The 24,739-nt window shown below is 40.8% G+C and overlaps 4 protein-coding genes and 1 non-coding gene across 19 annotated transcripts in view; 3 read left to right on the forward strand and 2 right to left on the reverse strand.

Moving 5' to 3' along the window:
* The window catches only part of LOC122873026 (NACHT, LRR and PYD domains-containing protein 12-like), a 657,912-nt gene extending 649,479 nt beyond the window's left edge, over positions 1 to 8,433 (forward strand). The window contains exons 15-18 of the mRNA XM_044189262.1: positions 3,785 to 3,958; positions 4,994 to 5,167; positions 7,370 to 7,416; positions 7,638 to 8,433. Coding sequence (XP_044045197.1) covers positions 3,785 to 3,958; positions 4,994 to 5,167; positions 7,370 to 7,416; positions 7,638 to 8,176 — 934 coding nt within the window. The 3' untranslated portion in view covers positions 8,177 to 8,433. The remainder of the gene's footprint in view (positions 1 to 3,784; positions 3,959 to 4,993; positions 5,168 to 7,369; positions 7,417 to 7,637) is intronic.
* LOC122873028 (NACHT, LRR and PYD domains-containing protein 12-like) overlaps positions 1 to 24,739 on the forward strand; it is a 1,034,258-nt gene that overhangs the window by 452,122 nt on the left and 557,397 nt on the right. The window contains exons 6-8 of one of the 15 annotated variants that reach the window (XM_044189277.1): positions 1,007 to 1,085; positions 1,171 to 1,402; positions 16,338 to 18,145. The exons of 13 other annotated variants lie outside the window; for them this stretch is intronic. In XM_044189277.1, the coding sequence (XP_044045212.1) occupies positions 1,007 to 1,085; positions 1,171 to 1,402; positions 16,338 to 18,145 (2,119 nt within the window). Of the gene's footprint in view, positions 1 to 1,006; positions 1,086 to 1,170; positions 1,403 to 1,485; positions 3,294 to 16,337; positions 18,146 to 24,739 lie in introns of those variants that run through there. One more of the 15 variants, XM_044189276.1, reaches the window with a different exon arrangement.
* The window catches only part of LOC122873033 (NACHT, LRR and PYD domains-containing protein 3-like), a 573,599-nt gene that overhangs the window by 159,092 nt on the left and 389,768 nt on the right, over positions 1 to 24,739 (reverse strand). The gene's annotated exons all lie outside the window — the stretch shown is intronic.
* LOC122873034 (protein NLRC3-like) overlaps positions 11,626 to 24,739 on the forward strand; it is a 31,806-nt gene continuing 18,692 nt past the window's right edge. Inside the window, exons 1-6 of the mRNA XM_044189307.1 lie at positions 11,626 to 11,758; positions 12,599 to 12,701; positions 12,814 to 12,933; positions 13,160 to 13,276; positions 14,934 to 15,012; positions 15,090 to 15,282. Coding sequence (XP_044045242.1) covers positions 12,613 to 12,701; positions 12,814 to 12,933; positions 13,160 to 13,276; positions 14,934 to 15,012; positions 15,090 to 15,282 — 598 coding nt within the window. The 5' untranslated portion in view covers positions 11,626 to 11,758; positions 12,599 to 12,612. The remainder of the gene's footprint in view (positions 11,759 to 12,598; positions 12,702 to 12,813; positions 12,934 to 13,159; positions 13,277 to 14,933; positions 15,013 to 15,089; positions 15,283 to 24,739) is intronic.
* Positions 16,194 to 16,265, reverse strand: trnaq-uug. The gene has a single exon. It is a non-coding gene; the product is annotated as a tRNA-Gln (tRNA).

Raw genomic sequence — 24,739 nt, forward strand, 5'->3', positions numbered from 1 at the left:
AAGAAGGCACGCTGCGAAGCAGCACAAACGTGCATGCAAAACGCTTGTAAAGGCAAAGAGACATATATAAAAAGAAAGAAAAGCATGATATAATTTTACAATACGTTACATATTGTGTTGTGTATAATTATATATATATATATATATATATATATATATATATATATATATATATATATATATATATAAATTAAATTAAGAGAGATTTTATCGAAAAAATAACTCCACTACTTTCCAGCACCCTATCAAAAACTATCCCAGGAGGCTAATCAATGTGATAACTTGATATTTGGAGCACACCCTCCCCTTAAAAAAAAAAAAAAAGGAACAACCACCGTGGTCTGCAAGTCCACAGGCACTGTCCCCAACCTGCATTAATCACTGAAGAGGTATGTCAACAAAGACAGCCAAACAATTTTCAGAGCCTTCAGCATCAGGCTTCCTCCGAGCCTTGCAGCTCTACATCCTGTCAAGTCAAGTCTGAAGTTTTGCCAGAATCTATTTGAGGCCAATCGAAAGTAAATCAGTTTCTTTCCTAAGGCTTTTCCAGTTTTCTATTTATTAGCACCAGGGTTAGTACAAAGACACAAACAACTTTTTCAGTAAATTATGACATACAAAATGGTTTCCTCAAACAATTGTGTGTGATCAATGAAATACACAAATGACAGTGATCAGCTTCTTCAGTCAGCCTAAAGGGGTTGTCGTCGGTGCCGGAAAACTTTATCACCTAATCCATGAAATGTTCCCAAAAGCAATGTATGCAAGCGTGGCTGATGTACCATTTTTCAGTAAATAAACATTATAGTATAGTGTAAAGACTGGTTTAGAAAACACTTAACGCATATGCATTTTTTAAATGTATTACTTGTGCCGGGAGACTGTTTAATGTGTGTATGTGTGTGTGTGTGCTAGTATGAAAAAGGTCATCAGAGGGCATTCGCAGTCTTATGAGAAGTTTAGAGCAGAACTTTATGTTGTTGTTAACTTCTTGTTTTCTCGCTAGAGTTCAGCAGCAAAGGTCAGAGGTTCCCATTGGTCAGCCTATCCAGCAGCATCCAACAGAACAAGACTCTCTCTTTATGGTGTGTAAATGCCTAACACCTTTTACTTCTACTGCAAATAAAGTGATAGATGTAATTTAACATTTTAGGTTGTATTCTTTTCCAGCATCTTGAGGAAAACATTGTCACTTTTGTGAAGAACGAGCTGAAGAAGTTCCAGAAGGTTCTGAGTTCAGATTACCCAGCATGCTTAGAGAGACAGAGTGAGGATGAGGAGGAGGTGGTGGACAGTGAGGAGGAAGAGCAGAGGACGAGCAGCAGAGAGGCATTTCTGAAGATCACACTGCACTTCCTGAAGAGAATGAAGCAGGAGGAGCTTGCTGACTGTCTGCAGAGCAGTGAGAGTATTTTCCACGCTTGACTTTCCTCACATTAACACTAACATCCACTCACTGATCTAATCTGATGTGTTTTCATTCAGGAACATTTGCTGCAGTTTGTCAATGTCAACTCAAGTCTCACCTGAGGAAGAAATATCAGTGTGTGTTTGAGGGGATTGCTAAAGCAGGAAACCGAACCCTTCTGAATCAAATCTACACAGAACTCTACATCACAGAGGGAGGGACAGCAGATGTCAGTGATGAACATGAGGTCAGACAGATTGAAACAGCATCCAGGAAACCAGACAGACCAGAAACAACAATCAGACAAGAAGAACTCTTTAAACTCTCACCTGGAAGAGATGAACCAGTCAGAACAGTGATGACAAAGGGAGTGGCTGGCATTGGGAAAACAGTCTTAACACAGAAGTTCACTCTGGACTGGGCTGAAGACAAAGCCAACCAGGACATACAGTTCACATTTCCATTCACTTTCAGAGAGCTGAATCTTCTGAAAGAGAAAAAGTTCAGCTTGGTGGAACTTGTTCATCACTTCTTTACTGAAACCAAAGAAGCAGGAATCTGCAGGTTTGAAGAGTTCCAGGTTGTGTTCATCTTTGACAGTCTTGATGAGTGTCGACTTCCTCTGGACTTCCAGAACAATGAGGTCCTGACTGATGTTACAGAGTCCACCTCAGTGGATGTGCTGCTGACAAACCTCATCAGGGGGAACCTGCTTCCCTCTGCTCGCCTCTGGATAACCACACGACCTGCAGCAGCCAATCAGATCCCTCCTGAGTGTGTTGACATGGTGACAGAGGTCAGAGGGTTCATTGACCCACAGAAGGAGGAGTACTTCAGGAAGAGATTCACAGATGAGGAGCAGGCCAGCAGAATCATCTCCCACATCAAGACATCACGAAGCCTCCACATCATGTGCCACATCCCAGTCTTCTGCTGGATCACTGCTACAGTTCTGGAGGATGTGTTGAAGACCAGTGAAGAAGAAGAGCTGCCCAAGACCCTGACTGAGATGTACATTCACTTCCTGGCGGTTCAGTCCAAACTGAAGAACATCAAGTATGATGGAGGAGCGGAAACTGATCCACTCTGGAATAAAAAGAGCAGGAAGATGATTGTTTCTCTGGGAAAATTGGCTTTTCAGCAGCTGCAGAAAGGCAACCTGATCTTCTATGAATCAGACCTGACAGAGTGTGGCATTGATATCAGAGCAGCCTCAGTGTACTCAGGAGTGTTCACACAGATCTTTATAGAGGAGAGTGGACTGTACCAGGACAAGGTGTTCTGCTTCGTCCATCTGAGTGTTCAGGAGTTTCTGGCTGCTCTTCATGTCCATCTGACATTCATCAAATCTGGTGTCAATCTGCTGTCAGAAGAACAACCAACCTCCCTGTGGTCTAAAGTCTTCAGAGACAAACTGAAACTAAAAGATTTCCACAAGAGTGCTGTGGACAAGGCCTTACAGAGTCCAAATGGACACCTGAACTTGTTCCTCCGCTTCCTCCTGGGTCTTTCACTGCAGACCAATCAGACTCTCCTACGAGGCCTGCTGAAAAGCACAGGAAGAATCTCACAGACCAATCAGGAAACAGCTGAATACATCAAGAAGAAGATCAGTGAGATTCTGTCTGCAGAGAGAAACATCAATCTGTTCCACTGTCTGAATGAACTGAATGATCATTCTCTAGTGGAAGAGATCCAACAGTACCTGAGTTCAGGAAGTATCTCCACAGATAAACTGTCTCCTGCTCAGTGGTCAGCTCTGGTCTTTATTGTACTGTCATCAGAAAAAGATCTGGACGTGTTTGACCTGAAGAAATACTCTGCTTCAGAGGATATTCTTCTGAGGCTGCTGCCACTGGTCAAAACCTCCGACAAAGCTCTGTAAGTGCACAGATCATTTGAACAGTCTATCAAATAGTTTCTTCATTTTTAATGTACTTTCACATATTAATTCAGCCATGAGGAAGTTTTTTCTTTCCACTGTCGCTCATGGTGGGCTTTGTTGGGTCTCTGTAAATAATATTATAAAGAGTACGCTCTAGACCTGCTTTATAGGAAAAGTGCAATGAGATAACTTTTGTGATGAATTGGCGCTATATAAATATAATTAAATAAGAATACATTTGTAACATTTTAGATAATTTAGGGCTAAAATTAAGTTGTGTAAGGAAATCACAATACATTTTAAGTTTTTGATTAGTTGCTGTTAGTTCCCAGTAATATACACAATGAAAAATCTTCTCAACACTTGAGACACTAATGCATGATTGTCTGACTCATTAACTCAGTAAGAGCAACCATAGAAATGCAATGTGTTTTACATTGTAGATGACAGAAACAATATCAGTATTGTCTTTATCACTAACTCTCCTTCAGGCTGGGTGGCTGTAATCTGTCAGAGAGAAGCTGTGAAGCTCTGTCCTCAGTTCTCAGTTCCCAGTCCTCTAGTCTGAGAGAGCTGGACCTGAGTAACAACGACCTGCAGGATTCAGGAGTGAAGCTGCTCTCTGCTGGACTGGAGAGTCCACACTGTACACTGGAGACACTCAGGTCAGGATTCAATTTCTGTTTAACAGATGGCCATTTAAATGTTGCTTAACATACATGTTAATAACATTTATGAAAGATGTCCAACATCTGTAGAAAGTGTAGACTACTCAAAATCACTGCAGTACAAATTTTCTCAGAGACTTTCTGGGAATGACTGTCTTTAAAAACCTTTCAGAATTAATTTATTTTAATTTTGCAGCAAAGGTACCTTTCAACAATCATTAAAGCGGCTCCATTCAGTATTTTTATATTAACAGTGGATAAAATTTGATTTGATTGGATTTCACCTTTTAATCAATAGATTTTTCTGAAATTGTATGTCTTGCGTCCCAAGGCATACATGACGATTTAACCAAATAATGAAAAAAATGCTGCAAACATATATTACATCAGACAGTATGAATAAGTAGCTGCTATGCAATCACTTTAATTGCTCACTTTTACATTCAGAGCTTAGTGTACACAGGTACACTGAGGCCTAATTAGAACAGTTTGCCATACTGAGAAACAAGAGTTCTGCAGTCCATTCAGTCTGGCCTGTATAGGACTATAAATCTTCTGTTTGATGGCAGAAGCTTTTTTAACCTCAGCACTCTTTAAATTGGGAACAGAGCGTTCCCACTGCAGCTGGCTGCACTTAAAATATATTTTTGTGATCTCGCAGATGTCTGCCACAAGGATCAAGACATTTTTGGGGTGAAGGCAACTTTTAAGACCGATATTTCCACAGACTCCATTTTTGTGCTAGTTTGGCAGGTCACCGCAGAAGAAGGCAACTGTTTTCTAAGACATTCATAATATTAACTTCATAAGGTGTAGTCAATATTGTGTTTTACCGCTTCTTGTGGCAGCACAAGAAGTGTTAAAAAATGACTAATGCAGATTTAAGTAAAAATTCTTTGACGTGTTCTAGTGTAATTTGACTGATAATAAAATGTAACATTTAGTGAATTTTAATCAGGGAATTCAAACTGACAAGGAAAGAATAGATAAAAATAAATAAATAATTATCTGTGCGTGTGTGTGTGTCTCCAGGCTGTCAGGCTGTCTTATCACAGAGGAAGGCTGTGCTTCTCTGGCCTCAGCTCTGAGATCCAACCCCTCCCATCTGAGAGAGCTGGACCTGAGCTACAATCATCCAGGAGACTCAGGAGTGAAGCTGCTGTCTGCTGTACTGGAGGATCCACACTGGAGCCTGGACACTCTCAGGTATGAACAGACAACAAGCGTTGACATACTGTTTCAGAATCAGAAGAAGAATCTGAATCAGCTTTATTTCCCAGGTAGGTTTTCACATACAAGGAATGTCAGTGTGAGGTTTTGGTCTTGTAAGTTTTTGGTCTTGTAGGACTGCAGCCTGTTATTGGAGGGGAGTGTTTCAAAATGTTTGTGTCCATGATGGGAGGGGTCGGCCTACAGGAGGGGTCAGGCCTCCAGGTCCTGGAGGGAAGGTAGATTGCAGCCAATCACCTTCTCAGCAGAGCGAATGATATGCGGCAGTCTGCCCTTGTCCTCGGAGGTGGCAGCAGTGTACCAGATGGTGATGGAGGAGGTGAGGATGGACTCGATGATGACGGTGTAGAAGTGCACCATCATTGTCTTTGGCAGGTTGAATTTCTTCAGCTGCCGCAGGAAGTACATCCTCTGCTGGGCTTTCTTGGTGAGGGATCTGATGTTCAGCTCCCACTTGAGGTCCTGGGTTATGATGATGCCCAGGAAGCGGAAGGACTCCACAGTGTCACAGGGGAGTCACACAGGGTGATGGGGGCTGGTCTCTTCTTGTAATCCACAACCATCTCCACTGTCTTTAGAGCATTGAGCTCCAAGTTGTTCTGACTGCACCAGGTCACCAGGTGGTCAATCTCCCACCTGTAGTCGGACTCATCCCCACCAGAGATGAGCCCAATGACGGTGGAGTCATCGGCAAACTGCAGGAGCTTGACAGACTGGTCAATTTCTCACCTCCAGGAGTGGGTGGTGATGTTTCGAGACTGGACAGCACAGGGCGCTCAAATTACTTTTATTACCACAGAGGTCAGAGTGATCTATCTGAGATCTCTCCAGACAGAAGGAGGTTGTGGGCTAAGTATTGGTGTTGAAGTTTCAGTCGTTTAGCCGCTGACCACCTTGCTAAACCTGCATTTTGACTGCATTTTGAAACCTTAGCTGCTTGAGCTTGGCTGTGAACCAGGATTTGTCATTGTTATAACTCACCCTGGTGCGTGTTGGCACACAGCAGTCCTCACAGAAGCTGATGTATGACATCACAGACTATCGTAGAAAAGGTTTCAGTCGTAGTTATCTGGACACTGTTTTCAGAATCAAGACGTTTCGGCTCCCATCCGGAAGTCATTCCACAATTGTGGAATGACTTCCGGATGGGAGCCAAACGCCTTGATTCTGGAAAACAGTGTCCAGATGACTACGACTGAAACCTTTTCTACGATAGAACACTCCTGGACGAATGAGGGACTACACTGTCTGACATCACAGACTGTTGGTAGTAGTCCTGAAAACATCCCAGTCAGTACAGTCCAAGTATCCTCGAAGATCCTGCACAGCTTTACTGTTCCACTTTTTCGATGTCCTCACGAAGGGTTTACAGAACTTTAATGTCTGCCTTATGCAGGAATCAGGTAGACCATGATGCAGTCGGAGTGTCCCAGTGCAGGGCGGGAGATGGCATGATAGGCACTGTTGATTGTTGTGTTTCAGTGATCCAAAATGTTTTCCTCTCTGGTTGAGCATTTAATAAACTGTCTATATTTAGGGAGTTCATGGCTGAGATTACCTTTGTTAAAGTCGCCAATAACTAAGGAGACTGGGTTTGTCCACTCAACCCACAGTAGGCCTATCTGGTTGGTGAGCTTGCACTGTGCCCCTTGCAGGTTGGCCTATGGTGGAATGTGAATATCAACCAGTATGAAGGATGCAAACTCACAGCGGGAGTAGAAAGGTTAACAGTTGATGAAAAAAGATTCCAGATCCATAGAACAGTGATGTAGAATCACTGTCACATCATTACACCAGCCACTGTTAGTGTAAAATCAGACACCACCACCTTTCGTTTTGCCTGAGAGTTCCGTGCCGTAATCCGCTCTGAAAAGCTGGAAGCTAAGCTGCAGTTCTTCCAGTTTGTTGCACAGAGAACGCACAGTGGAGAGAAATATTCCCGGTAATGGTATGCAAAATCTGTGCTTTCTGAGACACCCGAGAGCACTGGCATGTTTTCCTCTCCTCCAGCATTTCACTGCATGGACAAAGGTGAGAGCATGTCCAATTTCACGGATGAGGTGAGAAAAGTGGGAAATAAATCCACTCTCTGTTACACTGACAACTGAGTGAAGGTTTATGAAGATAATTGATGAGGAAGCTTCTGAAGGTTCATTCTGACTTTGTTTCTTCCTCCAGGGTGGAACATGGTGGAGAGCAGTGGATGAAACCTGGTCTGAGGAAGTGTAAGTGTGTGTTCACTTTGATTCATGAAAACAAGGCAGCACATGTTAAAGTAGTTTAAATCAAAAGCTTGTATATCTGCATTCAACTCTGAAGTTTTGATCTAAGTTTTGGGTTTATTTGTTGCTTTATTAACAGAGTCTGTTAATAAAGCAACAAATAAACCCATCAGCTGTGTTAGATGATAAACTGCTGCTGTATTGTGTCTTGTTCTCTCCATCAGATGCCTGTGAACTCACACTGGACACAAACACAGTACACAAAAAGCTCAAACTGTCTGACAACAACAGGAAGGTGACAGTAGTGACAGAGGATCAGCCATATCCTGATCATCCAGAGAGGTTTGACGGCTGGTATCAGCTGCTGTGCAGAAATGGTCTGACTGGTCGCTGTTACTGGGAGGTCGAGTGGAGAGGAGAAGTTTATATAGCAGTGAGTTACAGAGGAATCAGAAGGAGTGGAAACAGTGATGACTGCTGGTTTGGGCGGAATAATCAGTCCTGGAATCTGAGGTGCTCTGATGATGGTGGTTACTCTGTCAGTCGCAATAAGAGACGAACAGTCCTCTCCTCCTCCTCCTCCTCCTCCGTCTCTAAGAGAGTAGCAGTGTATGTGGACTGTTCTGCTGGCACTCTGTCTTTCTACAGAGTCTCCTCTGACAGACTGATCCACCTCTACACCTTCAACACCAAATTTACTGAACCTCTTTATCCTGGGATTGGGTTCTCGTCTGGTTCCTCAGTGTCTTTGTGTTCACTATAGGAGAGAGAGTCTCCTTCTGTGTAGAGAAACACACAAACCTTTTGTAAATCATATTGACTCAAAATTAAGAGCAAACATGAAAATAATATTTTTTTTGGGTGAATGCACTGCACTTACAGGGTTTTTAATACCTTGAAATATGTTTTCTGTACTTTGCAGGCAGAATAGTTTGTCATATAATATAATCATGTATATAAAATAAAAGAAGACAGACTACACAAACACACAAGAGGCAAAACTCATGCACAACATTCACACAGAGAGGAGAAAATAACAAACACAGAGGGAGAGAGAGAGTAGAGGAGAGGCTGAATCTCCTGGAGGACGAAGATCCAGATCCAAAACATCTGGAATGAGGCACAGAGAGAGAGAGAGAGAGAGAGAGAGAGAGAGAGACAGAGAGAGAGAGACGTCCCAGGATGGCCGAAGGTCCAGCACAGAGAAGCCTGAGTAAAAAGAGAGGAGGAGGAGGAGAAACTAGGGCGAGAAAGAAAGATAGGCAAACAGCTATGCTTGTGGGACAACAAACAAACAGAGGGATGTAGTGGTTTTCACAAAGATGGACTATTAGCCCTTCTCCATACACGTGCAGACGTGGCTTGACTTTGTTTCACTGAGCTAGTCAGCCCAGCGCGGCAGGGATTTGTATCTCCATTATAACAGGGCTACCTGTTTGGTGTGTCTTGAGCGAGCGAGCCAAAGAGAGAGCAACGGTGGTCGAGCAAGCATGAGAGTAAATGAAGAGAGGGAGCGGCATTAGCGAGAACAATGCAGTAAATCAGCAAAAAAAAACACGTTATTTTCTGATTGTTTGACTGCGGTTACATTCTAAAGGACAAATAAACATGGCCACACCTCCGCACAACCCTGCGGGAAGGTGCCACATTGCCAGATTTTGTGTGAAGGTGCCACGCCATTGCCAGATTTCTGTGTGTGTGTAGCTCAGCCCCGCCTCGGTCAAACAGACACAGACCTGCAGCCGACGAAGCCCATCTGACTGTAATCCGCTCAGAGGCGGTCCTGACTCTGATCTCGGGCGCAGTCTCTGGTATCAGCCATAGACTGAAAATACCTACCTATCTTTAGCTGAATGTTGCAAAGGTGGAAAAAGGCAGTCTTGGTGATGTCTTTAATCAAAAGCGAGGGTGGGATCAAACATAACACCAAGATTCTTGACTGTAAAACTCAATCACAGAGTTACAGAATTACTGTTACTTGATCAAACTGATGTCTATGTCAAGCTGGCCAATAACCAGCATCACAGTTTTATCAGAAACCAAAAAACTGTCAGAATATGTTAGACGACTGAACCACTCAGAATAAAAGTGGAACAGTGTGCCTTCACTAAATAAAGTGATGAAAATATTACAGAACACAGGTGCCCTGAGCTGTTGAGCTGCATTGATTTCATTGGCTAAATATCATGACTGACCAGTAGATGGCTCAGAGACACACATGGCGGCTGTTTGATTATGTATATATGAAATCATGAACATCTATTGACAACATAACTGTCATTTGTTTACACTCAAATTCAGAATGTCGTGTTTATTTCTTATGAACATATTCAGAAATGTATAAAACCTCCCAGTTACGAAGGCCTTGTCTCATGTTTAAAAAACCCCCCAAAAACAAGTGATTATTGAATTCCTTTGTAACATAGCCAACGTCTGACTTCTGTCCAGCTGTCCATCAAACTAGTATAGGTGGCTTCATGCTCGTTCAGATCAAGCAATTAATGGAATATAGAAAGATTAGAATCAGAACTGATGTTTAAGTCATGATGTATAACAAATATTCACAATTTTCAATGACACATAATCTGTTCTCTTTTTAAGTTATGATAGCAATGATTTGTAAAATTTGTAAAATCTTGATTTTGTATACACATTCTAAATTTCGATACAATAAAATCTATAAAGCCAACAACAACCGCATATTTGTGATTTTAAATGTGTAACCGTCCATCTCAGGAAAATATAGACAATGTTGTATGTTCAGCTTCATTTTAAAACATAGTTTGTGTGAATTCACAAACACATGCCTTGTAAATCATGATTTTAGTAAGTGGTTGATATAAATAGATTCAGGAAATACTTTACTCTGTTAGTCAATAAGAAGGAAAGTCATAGTTTTTTTGTCAACATTGTTAGAAAATTCATTATTTTGTAGATTACTCATGGATTTGTGCGTGCCATCAGTATTCTGATTACCGGATTTAATATGCTCATATTCACCATGTAAACATTGTTCATATATTTTCCAATCATAATGGCATTGGTATTTATTTCATATTTCTAAAAGTACAGGATTGTGAAAGTTTATACTGAATAGATAAACACAGCATGTGTGTAGCCGTGTATTTACTGTACAAAACTTTCTTTAAATGTCTGAGTACATTTACATACATAATCAGATTTCATAAAACTGTATTCAATAGAGTCAAAAGGTTTTTTCAAAATAATTATGAAACTGACAAATAAAAAAATAACGTAAAAATGTCTCCTTTGAATTTTGTATGAGACTTTATTTATCTACAGCAGGGGTGGCCAAACTACAGCCTGTGGTGAATGTTTAAAAATAAACTAGAATCTGGCTTGAGCTTATTTCTAATAAATTGCACTGTATGTACATTGCATGTCCTAGTTTAAACACGATGTCGCTGTCATCTTGAACAACTCCTGAGAAGCCCTGTTATTGCACTTCTTTGTTTGGACACTAGAGGTGCTGCCATTTTGAACAACTACTTGACCTACAATGATGGATTTCAACATGAAGACTGTGATGTAACTCTAACTGCTGTAATCCTTCCAGTGCTACGGTGAAGGAATTCTTTACGGTGTCGTATCACTGGCTGGTTTTGAAATCAGTGTTTGTTTTAGATTAGTTTTGTTATTATGGGCCCTACCCTATTGAAATTATAAAGTTTATGTACAATTGCAGATGCAAACAACATCCCCGGTCATCTTCACTGACTTCTTCACTGTCCTGCTCGCTGTCCTCCATATATTCAGCATCTACTGCAGTCCTGGCCTTTTCCATCTCTCTATCTATTTCCGTCTTGGCTGCCTCCAGCTCCTCCTGAAAAGAGCTACAGACTACATTACAGATCAGACTGTAAACATTAACAGGCTTTTTTGTGTGAAGTGATTATCAGCGCATTTCAAACCTTAACACCTGTAAAAGACTTGCATCACTACCTGGTAACCAATAATCCACGGTGGTGAGATCACTGCAGACTTAAATGAAACATTACAGTCCTGTGAGGAAACTCGTCAGTGTTTGTTAACTGAAGTCACTGACTTGTTGTTTGGACTTTGGTACTGAAATGATTTTATGAAACCTGTTTATTGTTTTTATTGAGGTCTCTGTTGCAGCGGGTTGGCTGCTGTAGAGGACTATCATGTAATAAAGTTATAATAAAATAGTAAAAGCTGAACTTTGTCCGCGCTGCAGGCAGGGTGGTGTTTGTGTTGAAGCAAGTGGCCACACTGAGATGAATCTAACCCTGTTTTTCCACACAGACCTGATCGGGACACAAGTGAGCTGCTGGACTGACGTACACTCATGGAAATAAGTTGAGTAAGTGGAACTTTGCTGGATCTGAACATGTTCCTGTATCACATCATTATTTATTTTAGGTTTGAAAAACTTTTTCAGATTGTTTGAATGCACTTCATCATAACAGAAGTAAGTGCTGCTGGTCTGCAGTCGTTCAGGCAGAGAGATTTTGACTTCTTGGGGACAATGGTGGTCTTTTTAAAACATGCGGGGACTGTGGAATTCAGCAGAGAGAGGTTAGAAATATCTGTGAAGACATCCATTAGGTTAATCATTTTGAAGGATTTATTCCCATCTGCCCCGGATGTTTCCAGTGGGCAGGGGTCCTGGGCCTTTTGTATCCTCACAGCAGGAGTGTTATTCTCATCTGGGAGAGATTCAGACACTTCCTCATTACTGCAGACTGTCCTTCTATAGTCAGGGATGGTTCATAGTCCAGTCCACATATTCCTGGTGTTCGAGCTGTGGTAGTATGCCTCCATTTTGTCCCTGTATTGACTCTTAGCCCTATTGATGGCCTTTCAGAGCTCATTTCTGGATTTCCAATATTCATCCAAATCTCCACAGACATCATTCTGCACAGTGAAGCTCAAACATCCAGCTGTAGGAACAAGAAGCAACATATTTCTGAGTGGAGGGGGACTTTAAACTGTCTTAACTCCTCTTAGTTGTCTCTGTGGCCAAAAACAACATGTTTGCTTGTTTTATATTTAAATTCATTCAGCTGTAAACATGTGAAAGGTGTCAGAAAGCCTTATTATTTTCCTCCAGTCAGAGCTCTGCATGTTTGTCATGTGACTGAGAGGAATGATGCTAAATAATGTGTGAGCTCTGACAGCATGTTGTTGTGTTTGTGTGAAGGTGTGGGCTCTGCTATGAACCAGTGTGAGGAGACAGAGGAGGGAGCCCCCCCCTCTAAAACCACTCTGTGTGGGGAACATGGCAGCCAGACCAGAGCTCAGAGGTGAGTTGAGGATCTCTGACTGTCCATGACTCTTCTCCATGTCAGAGTTCAGCTCTCAGATCTCTCCACCATCATTATTCACAGTCAAAGCTCTGTGTGTGTTGTGTTGAAGCCCAGAGCAGCAGCAAAGACCAGACTCTCCTGGACCTGGACCCAGCTGTGTGTCCATCAAGAGCCACCAGTCCATGGGTTATCCTTTAGAGTTTAAAGGACGACTTCCTTCAGAGACTCAGTAAGTCAACATGGTCCCAGCTAGCAGGGAGCGTTCCCATTGTGTTCTGTTCAAGTTATAACAATGTGGTTGTTGGAGGAACACACGCATGGCTGGTTTTATTGGCTTATTTTCTTTTTATAGATATCTGTATCAACATATATGCTAGTAATAATATGACAATATATAATGTAATATAACAATAACAAAGGTTTGAGAGGTGTATTGGTTTGTCTGTTTCCATCAGGGTTCACCAGCTGAGACCAGACTCTCTTGGACCTGGACCCAGCTGTGTGTCCATCAAGAGCCACCAGTCCATGGGTTATCCTTTAGAGTTTAAAGGACGACTTCCTTCAGAGACTCAGTAAGTCAACATGGTCCCAGCTAGCAGGGAACGTTCCCATATCATTGTATCATGTTCTGTACAAGTTCTAACAATGTTATTGTTGGAGGAACGTTATTAAAATCCAACTCTCTAAAGCTCAGCGTGCTTTACAACACAACAAAAGAAAAGAGCAGACAATTTAAACAGCAGTTAAAATATTAAAATACATTTAAAAGTAAGAGGGAAGGACTGTGAAATAATGAACCCCCCCTCCAAAAAAAAAAAAAAAAAAAAAGTGGTCAATAAGCAACTGCAAAGTGTTCTGGGGCCTGTATCACAAAGTATGTTCAACTTCGTCTGACATTGGTGATCCTGGATAACCTGTATCATAAAGCTGGTTATCAGCTGGCTCTATTAACTCTGGGTTATCCAATCCAACTACGAGCCTATTCATGTGAGAGAGGTGCAGTTTTTAATTCCAAGCAACATCATTAGAACCATTAGTGTAGTGCTTAATATGATATGAGTTTGAACAGTGACACCCGCACGAAAATTGGATTACTTCAGCAGCAAGAAGTTATATTCAGCCAAGAGAAAATATAAACAATATAATCATACAACATGAATACAATAAGAAACTGTTGAAACACTTCACTCATTTCACCTGTCTCTCCTCTACTCCGCTCCGTGTGTGTGTAGTAAGCCCCCCTGATTTAGACGTTGATTATCATGGCAACAGTAGAGGCTTCGAAGTATGACTGCTGCTCTCGCTCTCTGTCTCTCGCTCGTTCAGCTGGGGAAGAGGGATCAACTTTTTCCAGCAACTTTCTTGTGATGATTAGATGTAAGCCGAACTATATTTAATTGATACGGGTCCATCTCCTGCACCAAATATGGCTCTTTCCCAACCAGCGAGGTGACATTCCAAGTTTTTAGAACCAGTTTCCTTGACAGGAGTCAGCACACCAAGGCCCTTACCTTTCTCTAGTGCTTACTTGGCAATGCACCAGGCACTGGCCCCTTGTCATCCCTTTGGGCTGAGCCAAACTTTGCTCCAAGAGAGGATTCCGGTCTCCCTAATCTGGGCGAGTTAGCTTGGATCCAAAGTTGCCACTGCATAAGGGTTTTAGAAACCACTCTTAGTCTAACATTTCACCTGGAACCAATTTGCCTGGCCCTAGTATGAGCTATTGTCTCCAACAACACAGCTCCCAGGGTCATGGGGGTATGTACAGCCCTCATTAATAGTTGGACACAAATAATAGCCTATTTGTGCCGATGGAGGAGCTGTAATTAAATGTTAAAATTTAAGGCCCCTTAAAAGGACATGACTCATGTGATGTGATTAACATTTTTCTGCAAATTTGCTGACTTGAACAATATTTTTTTTAAATACATTTTCACTCCTCTGGCTTTTTCAGTTTTCTATCTATCAGCACCAGATTTAGTACATAGACACAGTCCAGTTTTCCAGAAAATTCAGATGAAACCCAATGTTTTATAAACCAGATTTTTTTTCCTCCAAATGACAGTGTGCAGCTTTCTAGATCAATCTAAATTTGGCATCAGTGATGCCAGAAAATAGTATCAATTAATCCCTTTAAATCACTTAATCAAAATGTCCTAAAAAGCAACATGTGCTAAAATGTTTATCTAATGATATTTGGAATCATCCTACTTTATGTTTTCTCCACAGACTTCATCAGCAAAGCTCAGAGGTATCCAGTGGTCACTCTGTCCAGCAGCATTCAACAGACCTGGACTCGACATTAATGGTGTGTAAATGTCCAACAACTTTTAATAAACCCAATAAAATAAACACATAATTAAAATTATTATTTTTTTTTTTCAGCATCTTGAGGAGTTCCAAAAGGTGCTGAGTCCACATTACCCAAAATGCTTACAAAGGCAGAGTGAGGATGAGGAGGTGGTGGACGGTGAGGAGGAAGAGCAGAGGAGGAGCAGCAGAGAGGCATTTCTGAAGATCACAATGCACTTCCCGAGGAGAATGAAGCAGCAGGAGCTGGCTGACTGTCTGCAGAGCAGTAAGACGATTTTTCACACATGACCTTTCTTACTTTAAAAAAAAAAAAATCTTTATTAAGTTTCAACAAGATCAATACAAAATTACAAAAACAAAAGCACAACATAAATACTTCAATACATATCATACATGAATATTATACATAATACAAAGTGGTAAACGTGTTTGCTAACACAAGGAGCCAAGCAATAAAGTGCACAGAGAGATTTTATCTATAGTTCTCCTCCTCTGGAGGTCAGCCAGGACATGTTTCACGACCATGTCGCTGTCAATGACAGTCTGATTTAAAACCATGGCACATCTGGTTTTCCAAAGTTTCACGGACACTATACAGATAATGAGCTGGAACAGTTCTTTTTGTTTCAGAGGCATTGTCTCTTGTAGGAGTCCATCTGGATCTCCGACCCAGAGAGCATTCCTGGAGATGGCAGCACTTACATTTTTTACAAAGGCGATCGTCAGCCTGACCCCGAGCTCTAAAGCTCCCAAACCCCCAAAGTCTTTGTTTTTAAACAGTAGCTCCCTTTTTGTTGCATCCCTGGTTGTTCCCCAGACTAAGTTAACACACTGTTTGTTGAGTTGGATTATCATTTTGTTTGATGGAGGGAAGATGTTCACAGGAAGAGGAGTTTGGACAGGATGAAAGTTTTGACGATGTTAATTCTTGATTTATAATTAATATTTTTGTTCTCCCATTTTTTTTTACCTCTTCTTTAATGTCACACAGTTTTGTCTCCCAGTTTCTTTCACCACATTCTTTGTTACAAATAGTCTAAGTATTTTAATTTCTTGTTTAACATGTATATTAATATCACGTCTGTCACTCTCAAAAATATTGTTCACAAACTCTATTCAAAATCTATTAAGTACTGGCAAGGTCAGACAACATTTGCTATAGTTACTCTTAAGGTGAGGTTCCACCGAGAATTGAACTCGGATCACTGAATTCAAAGTCCAGAGTGCTAACCATTACACCATGGAACCCCTACATACAGACCTTTCTTACATTAACACTAACATCCACTCACTGATTAAATCTGATGTGTTTTCATTCAGGAACTGTTGCTGCAGTTTGTCGACGTCAACTCAAATCTCACCTGAAGAAGAAGTTCCAGTGTGTGTTTGAGGGGATTGCTAAAGCAGGAAACCCAACCCTTCTGAATCAGATCTACACAGAGCTCTACATCACAGAGGGAGGGACTGCAGAGGTCAATGATGAACATGAGGTCAGACTGATTGAAACAGCATCCAGGAAACCAGACAGACCAGAAACAATACTCGGATGGGAAGAACTCTTTAAACCCTCAGCTGGAAGAGATGAACCAGTCAGAACAGTGATGACAAAAGGAGTGGCTGGCATTGGGAAAACTGTCTTAACACAGAAGTTCACTCTGGACTGGGCTGAAGACAAAGCCAACCAGGACATACACTTCACATTTCCATTCACTTTCAGAGAGCTGAATCTTCTGAAAGAGACAAAGTTCAGCTTGGTGGAACTTGTTGATCACTTCTTTACTGAAACCAAAGAAGCCGGAATCTGCAGGTTTGAAGAGTTCCAGGTTGTGTTCATCTTTGACGGCCTGGATGAGTGTCGACTTCCTCTGGACTTCCACAACAATGAGGTCCTGACTGATGTTACAGAGTCCACCTCAGTGGATGTGTTGCTGACAAACCTCATCAGGGGGAATCTGCTTCCCTCTGCTCACCTCTGGATAACCACACGACCTGCAGCAGCCAATCAGATCCCTCCTGAGTGTGTTGGCATGGTGACAGAGGTCAGAGGGTTCATTGACCCACAGAAGGAGGAGTACTTCAGGAAGAGATTCACAGATGAGGAGCAGGCCAGCAGAATCATCTCCCACATCAAGACATCACGAAGCCTCCACATCATGTGCCACATCCCAGTCTTCTGCTGGATCACTGCTACAGTTCTGGAGGATGTGTTGAAGACCAGTGAAGAAGAAGAGCTGCCCAAGACCCTGACTGAGATGTACATCCACTTCCTGGTGGTTCAGTCCAAACTGAAGAACATCAAGTATGATGGAGGAGCGGAAACTGATCCACTCTGGAATAAAAAGAGCAGGAAGATGATTGTGTCTCTGGGAAAATTGGCTTTCGAGCAGCTGCAGAAAGGCAACCTGATCTTCTATGAATCAGACCTGACAGAGTGTGGCATTGATATCAGAGCAGCCTCAGTGTACTCAGGAGTGTTCACACAGATCTTTAAAGAGGAGAGTGGACTGTACCAGGACAAGGTGTTCTGCTTCGTCCATCTGAGTGTTCAGGAGTTTCTGGCTGCTCTTCATGTCCATCTGACATTCATCAACTCTGGTGTCAATCTGCTGTCAGATGAACAACCAACCTCCCGGTGGTCTAAACTATTTAGAGACAAACCTGAACCAACACATTTCTACCAGAGTGCTGTGGACAAGGCCTTACAGAGTCCAAATGGACACCTGGACTTGTTCCTCCGCTTCCTCCTGGGTCTTTCACTGCAGAACAATCAGACTCTCCTACGAGGTCTAGTGACACACACAGGAAGTATCTCACAGACCAATCAGGAAACAGTCGAGTACATCAAGAAGAGGATCAGTGAGAATCTGTCTCCAGAGAGAAACCTCAATCTGTTCCACTGTCTGAATGAACTGAATGATCATTCTCTAGTGAAGCAGATCCAACAGTACCTGAGTTCAGGAAGTCTCTCCACAGATAAACTGTCTCCTGCTCAGTGGTCAGCTCTGGGCTTCATCTTACTGTCATCAGAAAAAGATCTGGACGTCTTTGACCTGAAGAAATACTCTGCTTCGGAGGAGGTTCTTCTGAGGCTGCTGCCAGTGGTCAAAGCCTCCAACAAAGCTCTGTAGGTGCACAGAAAATTGCAAATATTAACTGTGTCACATGTGTAGGGATGTTTTCAACTAATGAAAGTCTCAAAATTATTTATTGATCAATTGAAAAATATGACAAATTGTTTCTTCAGTCTCATTGTGCCTCCACAGATGAATGACGCCATTTAATTTAAAAAGGCTTGCCACATTGTAATTCATTTAAGGCTCAATTTAATTTGTGTAAGTTATTGGGATCCTATTCATTTCTCATAGATCTCAGTAATATAATAAGAAACACTAATCTTGCAAAAAATCTTCTCGTCATCTGAGACCCTAATCCATGATTGTTCGACTCATCAAGTCAGTAAGGGCAACCACAGAAATGTGATATATTTTACATTGTATACTACAAAAACAGTATCAGTGTTGTCTTTATCACTAACTCTCCTTCAGGCTGAATGGCTGTAATCTATCAGAGAGAAGCTGTGAAGCTCTGTCATCAGTTCTCAGCTCCCAGTCCTCAAGTCTTAGAGAGCTGGACCTGAGTAACAACGACCTGCAGGATTCAGGAGTGAAGCTGCTCTCTGCTGGATTGGAGAGTCCACACTGTACACTGGAGACTCTCAGGTCAAGATTCAGCTTCTCTTTACCAGATAACCCTTTAAATGTTGCTTGACATTAAAGTTAAAGTAAATTTCAATTAAAAAACATACCCAACATCTGTAGGATTTAACAATATAGATAATACTCAACATCACTGCAGTACAAATTTTTTTCCAGAGAAAGTTTGTGGGAATAACTGTTTGAGAAGATTTCATAATTTCTTTAATTCTGCAGCAAAGGTAACACACAACAATCATTAAAGCTGCTCTATTCAGTATTTTTACATTAACAGTGGATCAAATGACCATATGTAACATAAAAGGCGAAGGTCATAGTGACAAACCCACATAGAAATCACATGACTTTTCACTACCCATTATTTCTGGGGACTGAATACAAGCTCTGATAAACCCATTGTAAACTACCTGCATCAGACAGAGACAGTTAGAGACCAACTGTTGAAGAGCCAGATGTTTTCTCAAGAGTTGGTTGAGACTTAGCCCCCTTTTTAACCTCAGCACTCTGTACGATACTAATAAAAGATATTTTTGTGATCTCAGAGATGTCTGCTGTCTTCCTGGAATGATAAGTACATTTTTGCCAAGGCCTAAACCAACTTTTAAATCCAACTTTTCCAACATACTCTACTGTTCTAATTTGCTCCTCTTCTCCACCGTGTTAGCTATGGCAGGTCACTGCAGAAGTAGGCTAGTGTTTGCTGTATTTATGTCTTTAGGGGAGATGCTATAATTTTAACACTGTGCTAGTCAGTGAAAGAATAGATGAAAATAAATAAAATATCATTCTGCGTTTGTGTGTCTCCAGGCTGTCAGGCTGTCTGATCACAGAGGTAGGCTGTACTTCTCTGGCCTCAGCTCTGAGATTCAACTCCTCCCATCTGAGAGAGCTGGACCTGAGCTACAATCATCCAGGAGACTCAGGAGTGAAGCTGCTGTCTGATGTACTGGAGGATCCACGCTGGAGCCTGGACACTCTCAGGTATGAACAGACAACAAGAGCTCACACACTGTTTCTCGGTCACACTGACAAGCTGAGGACTGTTGGTTCACAATCTGAACCAACAGCGCTGCTGATAACAGTGAAGATAGTAAATGATGTGCTGAGAGTCCCTGTCCCATCTGAGACTGACCTCCTGACTAAGATCAGACCAGCATCTTGTATTGATCATTTATTGATGCCTACAACACAACTTCTTTTTGACAAATATAGTCAGGTGTTTATAAACCATGATACAAACTTATTGAGCAGTTCAAAAATTTATTCTTGACCTTGAAAAAAGGTTAAGGTCCATTTGGTAGCTGTTCTGGTATTTTCAGACACATTACATGATCTTCATCAGCAGATGGAGTTTGCCCAGTTTTCATGAAATTTGAGGACATCCCGCTTATGTTGGCTTGAGAGTTGAGGTTCAAAATTAAGTTGTGACCTTCATGTTTGATATCATTAAGATCAGTAGAACGTCAACATCTGATTATAAACTTTATTTTATGGTCCTTAACTGAAACTAGCAGCAGTAGTGACATATTGTGTGCATGGATCCATATGACTAAAGTTGTGCAGACACTGAAGGTTTTTATGAATCTTTTACATTGTGTTAACTCACACTACATGTTTTCATCTGCCTTTCTGCACGAAACGTACGACTTTTATGTTCACATTGTACGGATCAATCAACTACGCTGAGGAAAGCTGAAATGCGTCCGTTTCTTTCTGCTGTTATGCATCATAAAAAGTACTATATGCTATTTGTGAGTGCTGATGATTTAATTTGATCAATCAACTGTCCATGACGTGGAGCTCACACTAAATGTAAACAAAAAAAACCTCGGTTTTGTCTATTAACAACAATTCCAATAAAGTTTATTCAAACAAGATGACTTGTTCAATAGTGTTGACTAAAAGAGAGAAAGGCAGCATTACTTTGTGCAATTCTACCATGAACAGAAAGTAAGAAGAAAAAAAGAAAAATATGGAGGTGGAGCTGGAAGATGCAGACAGTCTGATCTGTTAGTTCAGTTCAGTTTTATATCACAGCTCAGTCTACAGTTTTAGCCACAACATGTAAAATACTGCCCGTTTCTAAAATTAGTTGGGGACGACCAATTTCCAGGTTAAAATCGGGCTCAATCTGTACAGATTGGTCTGCTGTATTTAAAGGGGGTAGGAGGAGCTCATGTGATTGGTCATTATTAAAGTTTGCCCCGCCTCCACCAGCTGATCCTGTATTCCTTCAGCTAATAAAAACCAGTATGAACCCTGATATGTTTGCAGCTGTACAGGTTATTAGAAGTCGACTTGCAGAAATAACAACTCTTAAATCAACATATTTCTTGAATTGACACAAGAAACGTTAAGTTAACTGCTCCTAACAACCTCTCCCACAACTTCTGTGTCCAATGGAAATGACGTCTCCAGGACAGATCAGTCAGTCACTGCTGATTGGTCAGAGCAAAATAACCTCACTCCCAAAAAGAAAACAGCTGACATGAACATGATGTCACACTGAACAATGAAGAGAAGTGAAATGAACATTCATGTTCTGATTATCAGGCTGAGAAGATCTGAGACTTTACTGAATACTTAATTTACTTAATAATAATTTACTTAATACTTATTTTGGTCGATTCTGTCCACACGGCATCTATTTCTTGTCTGTCCGTCCTCAAGAGGTATCCCTCCCTTTCTTAGGAATTTTTTCCTTATTTGAATCAAGGGTCTAAGGACAGAGAGTGTTGTATGCTGTAGAGATTGTAAAGCCCCTGGAGGCAAATTTTTTCGCTATATAAATAAAACTGACTTGACTTAATTGATATTTTGGATGTTTCCTTTTTGTCTGAGCTTTTTATTATTTGATTGTTTTCTTCTGAATATTTTATGTAAAGTTAAATGAGTCTGTGTATGAAATGTGTTTCGTAAACGCAGCTGTTTTGTCTTAATGGTGGATCTAAGTGAAGGTTTCTGAAGATCATTGATGAGGAAGCTTCTGAAGGTTCATCCTGACTCTGTTTCTTCCTCCAGGGTGGAACATGGTGGAGAGCAGAGTCTGAAACCTGGTCTGAGGAAGTGTAAGTATGTGCTCACTTTGAATCGTCCCGTCCGTTGTTATTACCCATCACAGCAATAAACTTTCTCACACAATGAACTCTGACATGCTGCACAGATACCCCAGACACGTTTCCAAACGTGATCTTGCAAAAGTCACACCTGTCCATTATTATCACAGGAATCCACAGTACCTTGTTAAAATTGCCCTGACTGACTTCCTGCTGGCTGCGAACCCGTCCTGATAAAGTTAACACTTTTGATTATCAGATCCCTCTCTAGTAAGAGTTTTTATATTAATGATTTTATCTCTCAACATGGTCGTAGTTTTTTTTTTTTAACCAAATGTTGGCTCTCTGCCATACTTTTAGAATCATCTCCAAATTATAGTTTTTTTTTACTCGTGTAGAGAAGATAATAAGAGGAGGAGGAGTTGAGTTAGAGTAGAGTTTTTTAAGCTTTGAATACCTAGTTTTGGTTATTAAAGCTCAGTAGTTTGTACTAACTGTGACTATTTACCTAAGCACAACACCGAGTTTTCTGATTATTGTACTTGGGGAATTTAACTTCCATGTCAATGACTGCTGATTCTAAGGCTATGGAATTTTTAGATATTCTGGTCTGTCTTGGTCTTGTGCAACATGTAAAGAGGGCCACCCACAACCATGGGAATACATTAGGTTTGGTTATTTACAAGGGGTATCGAAATAGATATCTCTGATATCCGATGTTACTGATGTTCCCGTTTCTGACCATTTCTGTGTTTTTGTTAATGCTGCTATGTCTGCATCACAGCAGTGTCATGAGTCTGTTGTTGTAAGCAAATCCTCAATAACTATGTTAGGACTAGGTTTGTAGATATAAAGAATACTTTTCCTCCATCGCATGCTTGTTTAGTTGATGATCTAGTGGATGATTTTAATAATAAGTTGAGGTCTTCATTTGAAACTGCTGTTCCTCCAAGAATTATAAAACAACAAGTAGCCCACAAATCACCTTGGAAATCTGCTGCTATTTGCCAGCTAAAAGGAAATTGTCGCAGCGCAAAGAGACAGTGGAGAAAAAGTAAACTAATTGTCCACTTTGACATCTTAAAGTCTCACATGAGAATCTACAATAATGCTGTCAGAAAAGAAAAACAAGCCCACTTCTCAAAGATCATTAGTGATAACAAACACAACCCCAAAGTCCTCTTCTCCACGATAAACACCCTTTTGAACCCATCTCCGGCCTTCAGTTTAAATGATGAAGCCTCAGTTATCAAATGTCAGGAATTTGCTTTATTTTTTAAAGAAAAAAATTGACACCTTTAGATCCAGTATTACAAATGCAGATTCATCAACTTTTTGTGATCTGCTAGCGGGTGAGCCTCCATCTACCGATACATCCTTTAGTTTACAACAGATGATGAAATTGTTGTCAAAATCAACAAAATGAAGTCATCCACATGTGCACCAGACCCCTTTCCTGCCAACCTGTTAAATCCAGCTTCCAGTGCATCTCCCATGAAACAACAAGGATAATCAACACATCTCTGCAGTGAGGTACCTTCCCCTAAGAAGCCTGATCTGGGCATTAGTGACCTTGCTAATTACAGGCCTATCTCAAATCTTCCTTTTATAAGTAAACTTCTTGAGAAGATTGTATTTGAGCAGTTACAAGATCAACTGAATACCAATAATATTTTAGATAAATTCCAGTCCAGCTTTCGATCCAACTATAGCACTGAAACCGCTTTACTAAAAGGTAGTGAATGACCTAAGAATTTAAACCGACTGAAACAATGTAGCAGTCCACTTTTTGTTAGATTTGAGCGCTGCATTTGATACGATTGATCATGGCATTAAATTGGCTTTAGAAATGGGTGGGTATCTCTGGCACAGTGCTGGTTTTGCTCATACCTGTCTGGCAGAAAATTCTTTGTTTAGGTGACTTTGTGTCACAGACACTTGACATCAAATATGGCGTTCCGCAGGGAAGCATTCTGGGTCCTATTCTAGTTTCTTTATACATGCTCCCTTTTGGCAACATAATCAATCACCATAATGTCAAATATCACTGTTACGTGGACGATACACAACTTCTCTACATCTACAACTACATCTCTGTTTCACCAGACAACCACAGTTCCGTCAATGCTCTTTTTACCTGTCTCACTGACATTAACATTTGGATGAGTAAAAATGTTCTAAAAAGAAATTAGGAGAAAACAGAAATTCTACTCGTTGGTCCAAATGCAGAAAGGCAGAGACTTGATTCAGTGCTTGCTAGCCTGTCCAAGAGAAATCAAATCACATGTTACTGATCTGAGAGTGGAACATTGAGGAACATTGCCAAAATTAGATCATTTTAACTCAGAACGATGCTGAAATGCTGATGCATGCTTTTATTACTAGTTGCTTAGACTATTGCAACTGTCTTTTTACTGGTCTCCCTAAAAAGTCAAGAAAATAATGTAAAGAAAATTACAGATAATTCAGAAAGCTGCTGCCAGGATTTTGACCAAAACAAAAAAAAGAGATCACCTCTGTTTGTATCACTGCACTGGCTACCTGTAGCTTTTAGAAATGATTTTAAAGTCCTTTTACTTATCTACAAAGCATTACATAATCTAGCACCCTCATACATTAGCAACTGCCTCTCATTATATGTCCCAGCAAGAACTCTCAGATCTTCCACTGCCTTTCTTTTAGAAGTTCCTAAAGTGTCCCACAAGAAATCTGGAGAGGCTGCTTTCTGTTTTTATGGCCTAAACCTTCCCCTTGGATCTCAGGACAGCAAACTCCCTTGGTATTTTTAAAAATAAATTAAAGTAATTTTCTTTGTTGTAAAGCACTTTGAGCTATACAAATGAAGTTTATTATTATTAAGTTTATTATTATTCATGAAAACAAGGCAGCACATGTTAAAGTAGTTTAAATCAAAAGCTTGTGTATCTGCATTCAATTCTCAGTTTGAAAGAAG

This window comes from Siniperca chuatsi, linkage group LG3 (assembly GCF_020085105.1).
Source record: "Siniperca chuatsi isolate FFG_IHB_CAS linkage group LG3, ASM2008510v1, whole genome shotgun sequence".
NCBI lineage: Eukaryota > Metazoa > Chordata > Actinopteri > Centrarchiformes > Sinipercidae > Siniperca > Siniperca chuatsi.